This window comes from Hesperophylax consimilis, chromosome 9 (assembly GCF_061612785.1).
Source record: "Hesperophylax consimilis isolate HC1 chromosome 9, BYU_Hcon_1.0, whole genome shotgun sequence".
In the NCBI taxonomy this organism is placed as follows: domain Eukaryota; kingdom Metazoa; phylum Arthropoda; class Insecta; order Trichoptera; family Limnephilidae; genus Hesperophylax; species Hesperophylax consimilis.
The window spans coordinates 18,172,057-18,192,201 of NC_142844.1; the positions used below are offsets into that span (position 1 = coordinate 18,172,057).

The 20,145-nt window shown below is 34.3% G+C and overlaps 1 protein-coding gene across 1 annotated transcript; it reads right to left on the reverse strand.

Moving 5' to 3' along the window:
* Positions 1-11,821: 11,821 nt before the first annotated feature.
* Positions 11,822-19,817, reverse strand: LOC149420994 (odorant receptor 13a-like). Its single transcript, XM_089635152.1, has 6 exons — positions 19,461-19,817; positions 17,841-18,340; positions 15,425-15,527; positions 14,953-15,048; positions 14,295-14,450; positions 11,822-11,875 (listed from the first exon to the last, which is right to left on the reverse strand). The coding sequence occupies exons 1-6, from the start codon at positions 19,815-19,817 to the stop codon at positions 11,822-11,824; spliced, it is 1,266 nt and encodes a 421-aa protein (XP_089491278.1).
* Positions 19,818-20,145: the final 328 nt, after the last annotated feature.

The window sequence follows — 20,145 nt, forward strand, 5'->3', positions numbered from 1 at the left end:
GAGCGAAGAGTAGCAAATGGATGGAAGAAATACTGGTCTTTGAAAGAAGTCTTGAAATCCAAGGAACTAAGTATGCAAATAAAAAGGAAAGTCTTCAACACGTGTATAATTCCAGTCATCACCTATGGATGCGAAACTTGGGCACTCACCAAACGCCACAGAGAAAAGCTGGAACGCTGCCAGAGAGCCATGGAGAGAAGTTTGACAGGAATAAGAAAACAGGACAGAGTGAGATGTAGCAAAATAAGGGAGATAACTAATGTTGCCGATATAGTTACCCGAATAGACCAACAAAAATGGAGATGGACAGGTCATATGATCCGAGACCCACAAGAGAAATGGTGTAAAAATGTCACTGACTGGTATCCCAGAGATGGCAAGAGAAGTAGAGGACGTCAACACATGAGATGGGAAGACGACCTAAAACTCACGGCTGGACATCAATGGAGAAGAGTAGCGCGTGACAGGTCCCAATGGAAATTGTTAGAGGAGGCCTATGCCAAGAGGCAAACTGAGCTTCGGGATATATTATAACAAACAAAATATTTCTAATATTAATGTACCTAACAGAAGTTCAGAATAAAAGGCTTATTATTGTTATTATTATGTAATACAAATATATTTAAGAATAAATAAAAAATATAAAAAAATTATATTATTTATATTATGGAATGAAAGGCGCGAACGATGGGTAAAAGATTTATTTAAAAATTATGATTATTAATTAATGTAATTGGTGTTGCTTTATGTTGGGTTTTGTGTTGTTATTGTCCTAAAAAACTTGTGTGTTCCTAATTTTATTTTTAATATTTTGATCCAGACTGAATAACTAATTTAACAATATATTTCGGTTTTGTACCTACGTAACATTCAAAAAAATATATATATATAAAAAAAAATCTTAATTACATAAATTTTTTCAATAGTTTGTGGTGCGATGGTCACATAGTTGTCTTCCAAGCAGTTAATTGGGGTGTGATTCTCGGACGTAAGATGTTTTCTTCTTTTTTTTATGTGATTTTGCTCGGGTTGATTCTTCGCTGGTTTTAAATAAAAAAGCACCTATATAGAAGATTTCACATAAGTAACTATACCGTGTAAAGCGCAATAGGGTTGAAATATCAGTCATTTGCGCTGTATAGTTAAAATGCTACTATTATTTGAGTTTCCGCCGCGAGATGTGAATATAACTCTGTTTCCAACGCTACGCTTGCCTTTAGAATCAGGTCTTCAAATAAGGCTCGTGTGAAACCAAATTTTATAGCAAATTCCTATTTCTCGAAGAAATTCTTTAGACCCTGGAATATAAAATTTAGCTATGAACCACCGCAGACAACCAACAGCCCTGCTGAAAGAGGAAAATGCGACGAATGTCTCACAGTAAAATGTTATAAATGTGATGACTCTATAGCTCTATAGCGAAATCTGCGGGGATAAACCAAAAATCAAAAGTATTATTGTCTACAGTAAAAAGTCAAAACATGTCAAGTTATGTAGTTAATTATTTAACATTAGTTGCTACCTGGCTTAGTCGGAAGTTTAGCACTATTTTATAAACACTTTATTTCCATTCAAGCAAGTAAATAAAACGTTGTGGCATTTTGCCTTAAATTCATATCCTCGGGATTAAACATATACGTTTTAAACCGGTTTCTCTTTCTGCAGTATTTATTTCCAATGCTGTGTGTGTTTGAAACTAAATCCTTGCCCAGTTTCGTACCAAATAAACGAGAAAGTTCGTAAATTATGTAAATTATCACCGTCCGAGTTGGCCACTATTTAAAAGCAAATTGGAAAGATTAACCGGTCTTTTCTCACCTCATAAGGAGAGCCATACGGCCGAACTTTGTTAATTACAAAGTCATTTACATGAGCACGTTTTCGAGTCATATCGAAAACAAAATTCGCCAACAAATCGCACATATAATCTGTCAAGAAATTATGGACAAAAATGGAGGGCACTGCGATCGGTTTTAAATGGAAATTTAAACTTGATTTAAAGCGGGAGACACTCTCAGTATCGCCCTGGAGTAAGACCCACCATTCAGAATTGAAACGTTTCTTGAAATGGCTTTATGTGCGTTTGGTCATCTCCTTCATCTTTCTCTGGCTCCAGGCAGTGTTGCCAATTCAGCTCCTTTAGAGCTAGATCTTGTTATTAGCTAGTGTTTTTTTGTTGTCAAAAATTCTGCAGTCCGCCCCCGAATTTTTCTTCTCTGAAATTCTCTAACAACCCCCCCCCCCCCCACCCCATGCTTTATGTCACTTTCAAAATTTTAGCTCCTTTTTGGCTCTTTTTTGGGTTTCGCCTAGCTCTACTTTAAAATTCGAGTTGGCAACACTGGCTCCAGGCGGTTGGGTGCAGTTGGGACTCTAGTGCGGTGCTTACATAAAATAAAATATAAAACAAAATGTTCCAAGTAAATATTTTTCACATCAAACTTCAAACGGTGTTCAGTGGTAATTCCTGAAAGATGATTGTGTATTATTTTCCAAGGAAATTTAAAATATTTTTTTACACTAAACGAGCTGATAAAGTGTGAATACACTTGTCGAATTCTGCTTCACGCTTAGTTTGCGTAAAAATAGCACTTGGTTTCAACTTAATTACTACAAGAAACAATTAAGCAATTATTTGTATAGGGGGAGATGGTAAAAGATACATTAAAGTTCCATTTTTTCTCACTCAACTTTTAAAGGTTAGGAAATACGCATATATTATTAAAACAAACCAAACTAACAACCTAATAACCTATTTTGTGCAGTAAACATGTTCACTTAAGCCCCGTAATAGTTGTCTCCATTAGATATTCAATTTGAAATCAAGACTGATTACGTCTAAAAGGGATCGAAATGATCTGGTCTCCTTCAACGAAAGCAATCTTCCCAACATGCCTTCCATTAATATGCTTGGTACAACTCTAAGTGACTATCCCAGGCACTCAGGCTCCGTCGAAGCCAGAGTCAAGTTATCCTCACAGATGGTGGGTGTACTACTTACTAGACAGGGCTCGCAGATTCTTTAATAGTACACAACTGCTCATCCTGTATAAATCGCAAGTGCACCCCACTGTTGAATTTGGCAGCCACCTCTGGACTGGATCCCCAAAATACCTGAAAAAAAACATTGACTCATTGCAGAAACGGGCGGTCCGTTTGACAGATTCGCCTACCTTATAGAGTAGTGTAGTTTTTTTAAAGAGGCTTTGCATAAAGCGGAATTCGACAACTTAACCAAAGTTTTTTTTAAATGTACGTAATATATCGAAGAAGCTATTTATTATGCAGATATATAATCAACTGCACTTCTCAGTTTTTTAGTTCATGTCAATCTGACAGATTTGGAAGACAAACATAACCTCACATTTGCATCTACAGAGTTTTCCAATAAGAGGTGTTATTTTGAACAGCCCGCTATTTCGGTAGATGTTACTTTTAAAGCTGTAATTTTTTAACATTTGACAAGTAAAAACTACATCATTAATAAAAATGGAACGATACACGATTCAAAAACGCATTGAAATTATTAAAATTCACTTGAGTGAATCAAATGCAAATCATCTTGAGTGATGAGGCACATTTCCACCTCAGTGGCTTCGTCAACAAGCAAAATTGTCACATCTGGGGCTCGGAAAACCCAAGAATTATTGTTGAAAAGCCTCTGTATCCTCAACATGTGACTGTTTGGTACGGTTTATAGTCCGGCGGTGTCATTGGACCTTACTTTTTCGAAAATGAGGCTAGAGCAACAGTTACGGTGAATGGATTGCGCTATCGAGAGATGATTAATGATTTTTTATGGCCGGAATTGGATGGTATTGATCTGGACAACGTTTACTTTCAACAAGACGGCGCTACGTGCCACACAAGCAACTAAACCATTGATTTTTTACGATTGAATATCAAAATAACACCTCTTATTGGAAAACCCTGTACTATAATTTGCTCTATAATCGGTGTTACTCAGTGTTGCCATGGTAATAAAAAAATGTCCGTTTTATTAGTTTTCTAGAATTTGTTGATAGCCTGAAGGTTCTCATTACCAATGCCAGGCAGGCGGGCCGCCGTATTTCCGGCCCTGAAATAAAAATAATCATAAGTATACCGTCCCAAAATTGGGAAAAATAAGTAGCGAATATAGAATGTCTTACGAGATGCGGGGTGTGACCTGACTACGTAGCATAGACTCCTTTAGCCGTGATGCCGCTAGGCCACTAGGCCGTGGGCCACGCCGCGTTGCGGGCCTAATAGAATATCAAAATCACGGCCCCTGGTGTAAACCACGTGAAATAATAAACACGTGTTCCGTTGATTGCGGACAGACAAGATTGGCCTCGAAGCACGTATTGTAATAATATAAACCCTCGCTATACAAAAAATGCTGATAAACCCATCTGTTTCTCACAGCTTCATGAAAATGGTGGGTTGGATTTCTAAAATTAATTTGTGATTGCTTTTTCAATCAAATTTTAGCCGTTCATTAGTGTCAAGATATCTAAATAACATTGTCTACTCTCGGTAATAGTGCTCGAGAGATAAATATTTCTTTGTACGATATAACAATCGATAAGAGGGGAGATAAAGAGTACTTTCTCCGATATAACCTTCGATTAAGGCGGAGATAAAGATTACTTTGTACTATATTATGTATAACATTCGATAAGAGCGAAGATAAAGATTGTTTTTTACGAAATAAAATTTGATAAGAGTGGAGATACAGATTGCTTTGTACGATATAACATTTGATAAGAGAGAAAATAAAGATTACTTAGTACCATATAACATTCGATAAGAGCGGTGATAAAGATTACTTCATACTGTGTACGGTATAACATTCGATTAAAGCGGAGATAAAGATTACTTAGTACTTACTATATGATTACCATTCGAAAAGAGTTGAGAAAAAGATTACTTTGTAGTATGTAACATTCGATAAGAGCGGAAATAAAGATTACTTTGTACTATAAATATTTTTTGTATTACAAATAGTCGGAGATAACGCACCGTGTCACTTTTGCTACGAATATAGATATATTGTTATATAACCATTTTTTACAATTTTTATATAACTGTTTAACTGTTTTCATTGGGAACTGTCTAATAATGACTGTGGACGCCCTTTATTTTCACATCTGCATCATTATTATAATTAATTAAATTATAAATTAACTAACAAATTCGGAACATGTAGAAAAATATTTTTGTTTAATTTATGTGATATGTTTTAAATTTTAGTTTTTTTAAGTTTTAATTTGACTTAAGGTATGTTTTATGTGTACCTATTAGATTTGAACAAACGCTTAGACAAAACATATTTTTGGAATAAATGATTTTTTTATGTGAACACCGCATACGAGTCCCAACAGCTCCCAACAGTCTGGAAGCCTTGATCTCGTACGCTGGGATTTGAACCCGCAGCCTCTGAATTGCTAGTCGAGAATCTTAACCCTCGATCACTCGAATTGAGCAATCTTTCACTATAATTAAATAAAAACGTGTACATCACTTAGAAACATCAGTTTTATTTTGTAAAAGCGGCCGTAGTGGGCCTGTCTAGTGTATTTCTTATCTATCAAGTCTTCAATTATTTCGTGACTATAGACATAATCTGATACGTACATAATCTACACAGCCGCCATAAATGTTCGATTCGTATCCCTTACCTGTGTTGTCTCCTTTCTCGGGTTTAGCAGTTCGGCTCACGACCTCTGGACCATCATAACAATACAGAGGATCAAATTGTCCGGAGTTCCCGGAGTTGACCGTAATCTGTGGTTTTATAATACTATAATAGTACCTTATTTCTGACATTTCACCCCTGTATCTCCGTGTACATATGGAGGCTGTCACGAAATTAATAAGGGTTGACAAATAATAATGTCTCCACTGTGTTTCAAATTGAAATCATCTAATTTGACAGGTGAATTAATAATGTCTACAGTAACACCCCAATTTACATAAAATTTCATGTAGAAATAATGTAGGTACATAAGTCACGAAATTTAATGAAAATTCTACAAATTACTTGCAGACGTGGAAGCTTTCTGGTACACCGATGCACCAAAACAACCTCAAACCAGGCCAGGACACTCTCATTTATAAAAGATATATGCATAACCTTTGATAATGTTTTAATGAAGTAGTCATTTAAGGTTCAATGGCTTTTGTAGCCATTTTACATTATGGGTAAAACTTATCTGTATAAGAAATTATTTTACAGATATAAGAAAACTTTAATTATTGTTCTACTAGAAAGAATTTCCGTTTCAGGTCAATCAAATAATTGACAAGCTTAGTTCACATCGAGTGCTATTTACACATATAAGCTAAAAGAAACATAGCACTAAATGTGTAATAAGGAATAATTGTAATATATTCAAGTAATAAAGAATAATTACTATAGTAATAACTAAGCAGTAATAAAAAGAAGAAAAAATCGGGTCGATATTATTTGATAAGAGATATGTTAATTATTGAGTGAAATTTGATGTTTGGGTATTTGGTATATGCCATGAAAAATGAATTTAATATTTAGTAGGCATCAAAAACCGAAACATTTATCAAAAATGGTGCGAATAAAACCAAATTAACGAATATATCAAACTATATTACATTTAAGCTCGCCTTCCCAGCGTTCTCTTTAGGATACTATTAAAAATCATTTCTCTGAATATAACTAGCTACTCTGAGAAAACTATTTATGGTCGATTAGATACTATCTTTAATCTTTATAAATATTCAAACACTTTATCTGGTAAGACTGTATAATATACAAAAACATAATTTTACAAAAAACAAGTCAGTTATTACAAAAATAGAATCAGCTGGAGGATCAATACATATATATTTATGAAAATAATAGGTCAACTTCATTCAGTATTCTGACATGGGTTGAGGTGGTTTTGGATGCAACCGCGATCATTACTTAGTAGTTCTTCTTGCATGTTTTGGTGTTGCAAATTACACTTTCTTCCGGTGTAAGCGTACCGCATAAAATATTACAATTTCTTATGAAGTTATAGTAAAGTTTTCTGCAACTGACTTACGAAAAATGCAAGTTGAGTAAAACTTAACCCTTTCTTAATTAAATCGTTGTGCTATACTTGCACCAATGCACATTGTGTCAATAATAACAAAAAAGAAAAGAGAAGTAGTATTTTATTCACTCTGCTTACCAAGAAGTTGTGTTTCATTCACTCTGCCTACCAAGAAGTTGTGTTTCATTCGCTCTGCCAACCAAGAAGTTGTGTTTCATTCATTCAGCCTACCAAGAAGTTGTGTTTCATTCACTCTGCCCGCCAATAAGGAGTGTTTCATTCACTCTGCCTACCAATTAGTTGTGTTTCGTTCACTCTGCCCACCAAGAAGTTGTGTTTCATTAATTCTGCCTTTCAAGAAGTTGTTTCATTCGCTCTGCCTACCAAGAAGTTGTGTTTCATTAATTCCGCCTACCAAAAAGTTGTTTCATTCGCTCTGCCTACCAAGAAGTTTTGCTTCATTCACTCTGCCTACCTATGCTAGAAATGTCATTACTAACTAAATGGTGTTACTAACTAACATTGTATTTTATCGAAATACAATTTATGACTAAAAAATGGAACAAGTAAACTTAGAAATCGTCGACCATATAACTTTTCGCACGGAGGGGCGATACCAAAAAGAAGGTCAAATAACAAGCAGTAGTAGTTAAGTTGCCAACAAATACAATATCCGATATGGCTTTCAATTTCCCCGACGGAGTTTGCCGGCCGCCGATACAGGGATACTGGGGAAGGATTGGCGCACCAACAATTGAAAGAAATATTAGCGAGGATTACTTTCCTTTGGCAAAAGTTCTGGGAAATGACAAAAGTTTCTCCGCCGCCATTCCGTCCTTTCAATTAGCCACCCTGTACCGTGACGGGATTGCTGATGGATATGACGCTACAGAGTGTCCCTTATCCTCACATACCTACCCAAGAATTATTCGTTAATTTATATATTGTGGTAATCAGTGACAACTACGAAGACCCGAAGTCATCGTTCAATGAAAGCTAAAGAATTTTAAGACCACTCGAGCTACAAATACTACTTCCACATAATCATCAACAGAACATCCATAGATCTTGGGTTAATTTCGAAAACAAGTAAAAGGAATCCAAATCAGAAAAAAAAGGATGAGCTATCCTTTTTATGTGACCCTTATCGTAAGAGTATTTCTGTCTCTCTCTAAACACGAGAATTTCTCAGTTAGGCAAGTATTATATAACTATAAGAATTGCATAAAAAAACTTTATTACTAATTTACCAACTGTTATTATACAATATTTTAGGGTCAAAAACATATCCAACAAGCCACTACAAATACAACATTTGGGCAAAAAAGCTTCCTACACTATGGTACTAAACGCTACAACAAAATCCCACTCATTCAAAACTCACAACAATATTTTAACATTTAAATATCAAATAAAAAGATGGATACAAAAGGGTTACATTATAACTCAAGATAGTGACAATTCAACACACTTTTAAAAAGACATAAGTCATTAGAAACGATGAAAAAAATTGTATAACCTAACCTACTTAACCCAGTTAATAAAGTTTTTGTTTCATCACTTTCCATGACTTTATATAACTTTTTAAAGATGTGATGAATTATCATTGTGATGATTTATCCGGTCACCATACAAAAGATAGGGAGTTCAAAAATAGATAATATACTGACACCAAATACAGACTGAAACTGAACAAATAACACCTTGTAATATATTTAGAATTATTTAAAAAAAATACTATTCAACATATTTATAATTATTTTATATTATCCATACTACTAAATTTTAATCATATGTAAATGAAATCCTCAGCAAGGGAGATCACAGAGAGGATATCATTATTTCTAATTGTTACAAAATGGGATAAAGAAACACTTATTATTATTATTGTAAATTACATAATACAAAATAAACATTTCATTTTAAAACATTGGGTGGGATCGCCATTATCGTAAATCATAGCCATAGTAGATGGGTAAAGAACTAGCGTGTTAAAAATGTCCGACAATGTAGTTGACTTTTCAAATCTTGTCATAGAAATGATTTCAATACAAACGAAAACATTTAATTTTTTACGCGCTTAAAACGGAACTGCCTGTGTATTTTATATGAAATAACTTCAGCGATATCAATTTGTAAAACTATCGGGGATTTACGATTAACTCTCGGGAAGTTGAAGCGCGATCGGGGGGTCCGCAGCGCAGAATTGTCTCCTATCAAAACAATGGCCAACAAAAGGAAACAATGAATTCCCGTATTTCCCAGGCGGTCTCACGTTTTTTCATCATCTGAACTTTTTGTATCCGAAATATATTTGTGACAGGATCGGCCGGGGTCAAGGAAATTCGTGTGTGTCTGTTAGTTTGCCCTTCAATTTTTAAAGTAGTATTCAATGTCCCTTGTAATCTACATAGTATGAAGTCCACGGGGATTAGATTCCCAACATGGAAAACAACTCACATGTTTCACCAATGTAAGTGAAAAATTTAGATATTTTGTCTCACATATTTTGTAAGAAAAAATATCTACGTTAACATAGATTGAGCAAGATTGTCATTATTTTGCCTACTGAACGTATTGCCCTGTTTTGCTAAGTTCACTCAACTACCGATATTATTAGGTACGACAATATAGCCAGGCCAAATCTATTTCCTTCTCGCTCTGTTACATATTATAATATTTATTTATTTATTAACGGACATCGTCCACATTACAAAATACTAACACGAATAAAGTAAAATGAAAAATACAGGAGTAGACAAAGGTACATGAAAGCAAAGACATATGGTAGATATAATATAAGAAAATAAAGTGACAAGTCGAATCAAGAATACGCCGTGGGTCAGGACCACAGGACACTTATAATATTCCGTCACTTGTTTAGCGACTGGCAAAAATCATTCAGACTTATCCCAAAAAAGTTAAGGTTTTGACTTGAGTTGACCACTCTACACATTCTGGACAATGGTGAATAATATCCATAATTTGTCGAATGATGGTTGTGTAATATGTGCATCTCTGTTCGCCACCTACCCGCTACCATAAATGTTACAATTTAGACCTAGTGAATGGTTTTGCACAAACAAAAGCTACTCTATTACAGTCGTCACCGTGACTGAAATGGAATGGGCTTTGGAAATAGTTGTTCACAAACAAAAGCTACTCTATTACAGTCGTCACCGTGACTGAAATGGAATAGGCTTTGGAAATAGTTGTTCACAAACAAAAGCTACTCTATTACAGTAGTGACTGAAATGATATAGGCTTTGTAAATGGTTTTGCACAAATAAAAGTTACTCTATTATACACAGTGGTCACCCTGACTAAAAAGGTATAGGCTTTGTAAATGATTTTGCACAAACAAACGCTTCTCCATTACGGTCGTCACCGCGACTGAAACCATATAGGCTTCGTAAATGATTTTGCACAAACAAAAGCTACTTTATTAGGGTCGTCATTATCACTGAAATGTTATAGGCTTTGCAAAAACGCGGAAGATGCCCAATTTTGACGGCCAGCACCTTGCCCGGCAAGGCCATTGATGAGCAAGACGATAGGCAAAAGGCAATCATAGACAATTTATCTTACTCGTTTTCCAGCACCTTTAGCAGACCAACTAAGTCTCATTATAACATTTCGATGTAGCCGCCTCGTCCTGAGAGACAACATCATTCTGAATTGAAACGTTGCTTGAAATGGCTTTAGCCATGTTTGGTAACCAGATATGAATAGCCAGGTACTCCTCCACCTCCCACTTCCTCATATATTTTCCCTTCTCACGACATTCAGCCTCATACCCTAAGTGCGGAATTCACATTTAAAAAAAGTTTGAATTTTCGGTTTAGTAACGAGATCTTAATAGCCAGCCCTTGTTATTCAATCTCTCCCATAGGGATGATATTTTAAACATCGGTCGATTATTGTACATAATGATTCGATAGCGGCTCTATAAAAAAGGACTACATAAATCAGTAGTGGTTTTTTTTTATTATAGTGACTATGTAAACATTGTACAAAGATGATAGTGAATACATGTACAGTTATTTTATTTTAGGGTGGTCTGTCCTGAGGCGGACTAAAGTTATTCAGTCCTCCTCACCAGGGTGACCTGTGCTGAGGCTTTACTTTTCTATTATCATTATCTTTTTTTATTTTTTTACACTAACAATATGCTTCTCATCTCTTTTTTTTCATTCCAGGTTGGTGATACATCTACACTTTATAGTCTTTTCATTTTTTTTCTCTTGGTTTTGTCAAATGATTACGAATTCCACGTTCTCCAAAATGTCCATCTTTTTTCTGTTTTGTTGTTGTCTTTCTTAGTTGAGAAGCATTTATTGCTCTGTTGCATAAAATCATCGATAGGAAGATATTGAAGATATAAAAAAAACGAAAACGTTTAAAATATTTATTTTTTGAATGTGGATTTCGAAAACAATTTAAGCTTGTTTTATAACAAGATTTTACTGTTATCGCCATTATTTTTTACATTATCTACCACTTACCACCACCTTACCTATAAATAGGAAACTATTAGTGCAATTTTTTTTTCAAATAACACTCTCAAAGTATCAAAGAGAGCTAATAAAATATTTGATTAAACAGGTAGGTGTCAATAAATTTGAAAAATAATAAATAAACCAGGTAAAAAATAAAAGATTGCTCGAGTGCTCCTGTGGCGTAGGTAATTTCATTAATACAATTAGATTGGATGGCATTATCAAAGTGAGGTTCTATTACCTAAAAAATATTTATACGTGATTTGCATAAACTAAAAAAAAGCTTTATTCCTCCAGGGTTCTCAATATTGTGAAGTAAGAAAACGATGATTTCAGGATCTGGAAAAAAAACGAACAGCTTAATACACGTTCTTAACAAAAGAAAACTATTATTAAAATATTTATATCGCATTAAATACCCATACTACACAAATTTCCACCATCCGGAGGTCAGTAGTTAAACCAAAAAAATAGTTGCTCTTACAACTCAACTGGTAAACTTCTGGTATATTATTTCCAATCTATTCATTTTAAATACATAATGTGTAGTGTGGCACGTTCCAGAGTGGTAGATATTTTCAGTATTCAGGATAATAAGTAGTGAGGTTGACTCTGGCAATACAGAGTGAGTCAAATAGAATACAGTATAAATAGTATTTTAGTTGGTAGTTCGATCTCTCTTACATCTCAACTGCTAGATAGTCAAGACGTATCGGCAATCCTTAACTCGGTATACTAATTGTAATTATCTACATTTACCGGAGTATTAATTGAAGGCTACTTGATCATCCACACACAAAACTAATTCAACAGAAATACAATCGTGGCGCGGCCACTAGGATTTTTCGGATATTGACTCATTTATTCCTAAAAAATTCGCCGAAGAAAGGAATAATATAGTTATAAATAATAAATTTCAAAGAACGTAAAGCAAAGTCAAATGAATCAAAAGAATCAATATGAGGGTAGAAATAAAGTAGGTTTAAATATTGTTCAGAATGTGATGACTAGGGATTTCAGATCTCAGAGAAATAGGTTATGGGTTCCAGGTATAATTGTTACAAAAAGGGGTAGTAAAATTTATTGGAATAAAATTCATAATTCGAATATGGTTTGGAAAAGACACTTGGATCAAGTGAAAAAATTGCATATTTCTTGGCATAAAGGAAATAGCCCGAGTTTCAAAGCGTCTGAGACAGGTGAACTGAATGCGGACGAGTTGAATCTTACAGGAATGCTGTGCAACCGAGGTATTTCGAATCGGATTTCTCCATGTTTCAGATCCAAGCTGGAATGGAGATGGAGTCAAATATAACACAGTACAAATATTATTATAGTAGGGAGTTCGATCTCTCTTACATCGCTGCTAGCTAGTCGAGACGTTTCTTCAATCCTGTACTCAGTATAATAATTGTAATTATCTATATCGGAGTATCGATTGAAGGCTACCTTATCATCCATCCACACACAACAGTAATTTAACAGAAATACAACAAATATCGCCCTGGTAAAGGACCACCATTCAGAGTTGAAGCTTTGATTGAAATGGCTTTAGCCGTGTTTAGTGGCCAGATCTGAATTTTCAGGTACATCCCCACATTCCTCTCACTTTTCCCTTTCTCTCTCATTCAGCCTCACAACATACCCCAATTGGGGATGCAATAATCTCACTGTTTCCAGACGGTTGGGAGTAGATGGGACTATTTGCTGCCGTACTTGACTGCGATACATTAATTTATTTTTAAATTACGTAATTGCAGTCGGCCACAGTTCCACACAGCGTATTCAAAAACAATGTGGGTAATACTTTTTCGTTAGACAGTCTGACTTGTGACTTTTGAGTTAGCTAAAAATTCGACTCTCCTGACCAGTCTTTCTCAAAGTTAGCGTTAACGCCCCCTTGTGGGCGCTGGAGGCTTTCAGGGGGCAGTAAAAGGCTCAAAGTAAAGAGGTTAAGAGGTGTTAAGGAAATCTAGAGGGGTGACGGCAGATAAATGTATCTATAAAAATATTACGGAATCTAGCTGGATTAAATAATAATAATTTGTTTTACTTACTCGTAATATATATTTTTTATATATGTCAAAACTGGGTATTAGCCATTTTGTTAGTTAGTTTTTAAATTAAGTAAGACACTAATAATGTTATCATATATTTTTAATGACCGTCATTGATTCCTCAGAGTTTGTATGGAAAACTGTATCGGTCTATCCACCTTCATTCAGTTCTATAAAAATACTTATAAATATGATTAAGTGTGAGTTTTATTTCCTTTCATTGAAACATTATTTAATCTCAGAAATAGGATATGGATCAAACCTTATCTATCATATCCATAAAATAATGCATGTTTAAAAATTATATTTGCAATAACTGTTTTTAAGGTACGTAAGAGACGTGTAAAGTTGTAAGTTAAAAAATATGGGGGACACAAGATTTTTTTTAATCTCAAAGTGGGTGATGGTCGAAATATATTTGAGAAACTGCGCACTAAACCCTACATGATTTTTTTAATTTTTTTTTTGTGTGAAGATTTTCCGCATTCTTTCAAGCATGGAAAAATCTGTCAGCTACAACAAAATAAATATTGTTGTTTTGTTGAAAAGTCACGAGCCGCCACAAAAGATGTCCCATAAAAAGGAGCATTTCTTACAAACACCCACAAAAAAGTTTTCAATCCAGTAAATAAATATTATAAAGCCATGGAGGAGAAGATCAAGCACTGGTTCAAGTAATAGTAGTAAAAATATATTGTTACCGATGACATAGTCTGAACGGACGCATCAGCTAAGCCCAGGGCGGTCATCTGCATTGGCTTCTGGGAGCGGGCCAACAGAAAGATCAGGATCCTCTTGGTCCGGATAGACATAGAGGGCCAGTCGATATCGTATACTTGCTGGGCCACCAGAAGACTCTACAAACATCCATCTTAACTATGACAAACTTGTGATAGTTTGAGCTACAACACATAGACGGGTCTAGTATAGATAGTTCTACAGGTTTGTCCCTTCATGTTCAAAACTGAGGTAAGCTAGCAATTAGTTGTCTAGTACCAAAAAGATTTTGAGAGCATAATAGAGTGGACGTTAGCCTCCAGGCCGTCCCACGCACTCGTTTCTGTTTATAAGAGTTTTACGTTTAAATAAAGACGCAGTGTTTTGTTATGAAGAAGGTGTATTTTTTAAAAGATTCATTCGGGACAAACTGGCGCAGCCGGTTGGATCCTATGGGAGATATCTAACTAGATTAATATTACAAATTAATTTTAAGATCTTCCTCAATCTGATCTAGCTCTAAAATATAGCAAAGAATAATTATTACTATTCCAGAGCAAACGAGCCAGTATTTGAAAATTAAAAGGATTATTTACAAACGCCAGCTAAAACTGTAAAAAAAATGATTTTGTGTTTCTTTACCTTGTCAGCAAGCGAGTCACTGAAGTAACAGATGACCACGAGTTGTCCAACACAGCCAAGAAAGAACATTCCAAAACGAATCACCGTTTCCCAAGACTGGTGGAAACAAAATGCTTACATTATCATTTACTCTGTGATGTTCGTAATGAAAACCAATACAATGACCATCTTGATGGGGAATTTATTGTATCAATGTTCATTCTGTAAATCACCCACTTTTTAGAAGTGGGCCTAATGCACAGCCTTGAGGTACGCCACAACAGAATTTATGTAATAGGTCAGCGATTTTTAATGTATTTTAGGTCATGAATAATTTAGAAGCATCACCTTAATTCCGATCCAAATGAGTGCAGATTCGTGATTTATCGATTTTTCATCACACCAATGAATTTTTTGATTTTTTTTTTGTTTTTACTACAAATTAGTTTCGAATAATATTTTAAAGGATTTTTTTTAAATATATAATATTTACCGATGCAGTCAATTGGAATCCAACAAGACAAATCGAAACCATATCGTAGAAGAAATTCGTCAGCAACACTACTCCCCAGGCGGATTGCAGTTTTTCAACAAATCTAAAAGTCAGTCATTTTAATAAATTTATTACGGAACTTCTTTAACTCAATTGCTTATAAATATTATGTACCTAGTCAGATGTTTTAAGGATAATAATTTATCTTAACGTAAAATTTCACTAAATTAATATCAAACCAAATGAGAGCCACATCTTTGTTCAACTTCTCGAACGCCGACGCTAAATTTTATAATTCTAAATCTAAATTTCCGTAATAACTTGTTTTGCAAAATGACATTATAGTAAATTTATTGTAGAAAAATTGTAGTATATTGTAGTGACTTACTAGTAGTATTTAAATATTTTTTAAATAGTATGCAATCTATCATATGTAGTTTCCTGAGAATATTATGTTAAGAGAAATGATTTTTTAATAGTATAGCATAAGGTTAAGTGATGAGAGAACTCTTCTAATCAACCACTCCAAATCATTCACACAATGCAAGCATCCCATTTGGAATGAGCTGCCATCTGAGCTGTAAGTCTAGAGCAGTGTTTTCCACGGTGGGGCGTACGCCCCACTGGTGGGGCAAAGCGCCTCAGAGGTGGGGCACCACGCTTCAGAGATGAGACACGTTCACAACAGGCATTCCACATATAAAGGGGAATACTCATCGGTCATACAAAAAAATGGCTGAGATGTACAAAATTGAAATATACGCCAAATTGTACAAATAGAATGCCGTTACAATTTCAATAATTATCTAAAAAGAGAGAAACTGTGCAGGATGTAGCTGTTGTAGCTGATGTTGTATTGGTACAATACAACATCTACAATATACTGCTTAATTGTTTTATACACAATGTATAAGTATAATGAGGAAATCTATAATTGGTTTCTCAGTTAAGTAAATTGCACATGTATACACCAACCAAGTAAGTGTTAATTTTCCTAAAATTAAATTTATAATTACAATTAGAACATGATACATGATTTTTCCTATGAATGAGTGCGAATTTCTAACCATAAGCTCGATATCCGTAAACATGAATGATCACAGTAAGAACATGAGAATAGATGTTGCTTAGTATGAGTGCGAATGTGTCTTCTTAAGCTTGACTTTTGTGAACATGAATAGTAACACGAACATAAGAATGGTTTATCCTAAATATGAGTGATAATATGTGTCGTTAAATTTGACTTCCATAAGACATAAATAATTACAGTAAGAGTGGTTTTTTTAGTATGAGTGTCTCATTAAACGTGACTTCTGTGAACATGAATTATCGCAGTAAGAACAAGAAATTGGTTTATCCTTAGTGTGAATGCGAATGTGAGTCATTAAATTTGTCTTTTGTGAACATGAATATTTAGAGTAATAACATGAGAATGGTTTTTCCTTAGTATGAATGCGAATGTTTGCCATTAAGCTTGACTTCTGCGAACATGAATAGTTACAGAAAGAACACAAGAAAAGAGAACACATGAAAAGAGGTTTTCCTTAGTATGAGTGTGAATGTGTCTTATTATGCTTGACCACGAATCACAGTAAGAAAATAAGAACAAAGTTTCCTTAGAATGAGTGAGAACGTGTTGCAATAACTGTGACTTCTTTGAAAATGAATAATTACATTAAGAAAATGAGAAACGTTTATACTTAGTCCTCGTATGAGTGAACACGTATGCCATTAAATTTGGCTTGCGTGAACATGAATAATTACAGTAATAACATGAGAACGGTTTTTGCTCGGTGTGAGTGCGAATGTGACATTCAGAGTAAAGAAGAAACTTACACTAAGGATTTGCGAAGAAACTAACACAAAATATCCTAATATTACTTTGCATACCAGAAAATGATTATTACCCTTTCCCTACTTATTTGGTGGAATGTGGTTTTAGCGCCATAAGCGATTTACTCATTAAAACAATGAAATCGATTGGATATAACTAATAGAGGGGACCTAAGACTAAAATTAACTAAGTTGTTTTTTTTTTTGATTGCCGGCGACCCGGGCGTTTATTGCAATAATATAATCATACGTTAGATCCGGACATAAAATTTATTTGTAGCAAGCGTAACCGAATTTAATTGAAGTTATAATATTTGTATTAGAATAGGTTTTTATTTAATTTCATTAGGGATTCATATGTTTACAAACATATTACAATATGATTTGAAAATTTACCTGCTGTTTAATTAGAAAAGATGCCGGTGGGGCATCTGACTTTTGAAAAGACTACGGTGGGGCATGGCATAAAGAAGGCTGGGAAACACTGGTCTAGAGTCTTTGTGAAAAATTACCACCAGACAAAAAGCACCATTCTTCAATAATTATTACTTAAACATATACCTAGTATTTTTTATATATTTACCTTATTATTAACTGATGGTGTTCAATACACTTTTTTAATTTGCCATAAATGCGCATCTCTTCAGCGTTTGAGAATGAAAAGCATGCTTCTTCTGTCTCACTTTTGAGATTCATTTTCATTGCGTCATCCTTTTCTCTTTCATCTTCTTCGGAAGAAGACAAATTCTTTAAATCATTTACAAGAATATCTAATTGCCCTTTGGTGTGAAGCACCACATAGCAGTAAAATGCATCTTGGCAGAGGGTCGTTCCGAGACTTATGTATCCGTAAATAAATTCAATAACGAACATGATTGACCAAGTGACCTTGTGGAATCCTGTGTCGAAGGGCAAGGCCAAAGTTAAAGGCAAGACCATACGAACCTCGCTACCTTTCTCATATGCCCCATTTATCCAATTGACTAATATAGGTATTGAATAGAATACGGCATAACCAACCACATAAATACTGAAGAAGCAAATTAGTAATAGTTTACCGAAGACTTCGCATTCATCAGTAACCTGAAAATTATATACACTGCTGAAAAGAAATATCAATGGAAGCGCATTGTAGGCATGTCCGTGAGCTCGAAGAAATCTCAATTGTGCCTTACTTTTCATGAAATTTACTAAAGTTTTTTAAATGTCGTTATTCTTTCTTGGGCAGATAAAAAAATTAATAACCTATCGGGGCCTAGGAGTTGAAAGGTATTTTATAGGTTTTTTTTCAAATCAGATCACACTTCGGTGTATTTCTCATTTCTTCGGTGATTTATCCCAAACTGGGATTTCACAATTTATTAAAAGATATTATAAGATAATCGTGAGCTTAAATAATAATGTAGTTGTAGTCACAAAAGAATATTAAAAAATATATATATATCAGTGTCCGGCAAGGGATAAAAAGGATACTATTCAAGAAGATACATACAGAAATTCCTGAAAATAATTAGAAAATATAATGGTGCGCCAATTAAAATTAAATATTTAGTGAGAGCAATCGAAACAAATAAAATTATTTCTTCTTATGGACGAATTTACAAAAGAGAGGGATCTTTTCCATAAATTTAATTATAGTAAAAAAGACAATGGAAACTTTTTAACACCAAACACGAACAATGCATTTGGCCCAGTAAAGTTAGTTTGGGTTAGTATATATTAAAAATTGTGGGAAATACGTTAAATAAGGGTAAATAAAGTAAATCGAATTACAAATTTTGTTTTTGAAGAGTTTTATCTTTAATTTGGTTTTTATTAATCACTACCGCTTTCGACACATCCCCGTCATTCACTGGCATTTTTAAAACTAACTTCAAATTATACGATTTCTAATTAGATTTTGTTACATGGGGGAAGTGATGATGGTGATTTTGAAAGGGCGAGGATGGAAGGATTCAAAATAAGAAAACATGGTTAGCGAAGGCGATTTACAGGGTGATATTATTTTTTAAACTAGGTATATCATTTTAGATTACAGCAAAGTCCTAGGTATGTAAATGACATGGACATGTCGAAACCGGTAGCGAATTAAAAAATAATTTAAAAAAATGTTCATTGAAAAATAAAACTCTTCAAAACCAAAATATGTAGAAATTGTTTGTAGTTAATGCTCAAAAAATACAAATAATTTGAATTAAATCACCTTCTTATAAAATGGAGTTGGATTTTTGTTAGAAACCATGCAGATTTTATCTCGGAAGCATTTAAGCATATCGCAGTAAGTGGGCATTCGAAACAGAATATTTGTCATACGAACTTGATACAGACATCCCGTCAGGAATATAATGAACATCTCTCCCAAGGCGTAGAAGTTCCCGGTGTGATTGCAGATGTACAGAAACTCCAGGAATATCTTCAAAGTATAGATAAAGAACAAGAACCATCGGAAGTAATGGTAGCGAGAATCTGAATTTCCTTCCAGTTCATATAAAGGCCAACATCCCACAGACATCTGCTGCAATCTTATATACTGCAGGACGGGACTGCATTCAGACGCCATGTTAGAATTTTAATAAAATCCTGAAGAGTTGAGTTCTGTATCGTTTGACGATTGTATAATGAATAATAGCACAATGTTATGGAATTTATCGTTTTATATTAAACTGTATGTAATATCGGCACATGTTTTCCAGTGGTTTTCAACAATAACAATTTATCTAATGTGACGTTCTGTGTGCATTGAACATTATGTATAATTTTATTTTTATTGTTGGTCAATAAAGTACAGTTTATAATCACATTAACGAGAAATGTTTCTAATTAAAATAAAACCCATTCTACACACGGTGTCTGGAAACTTGTGGTACAAGCGGGAAACTAACAACTTG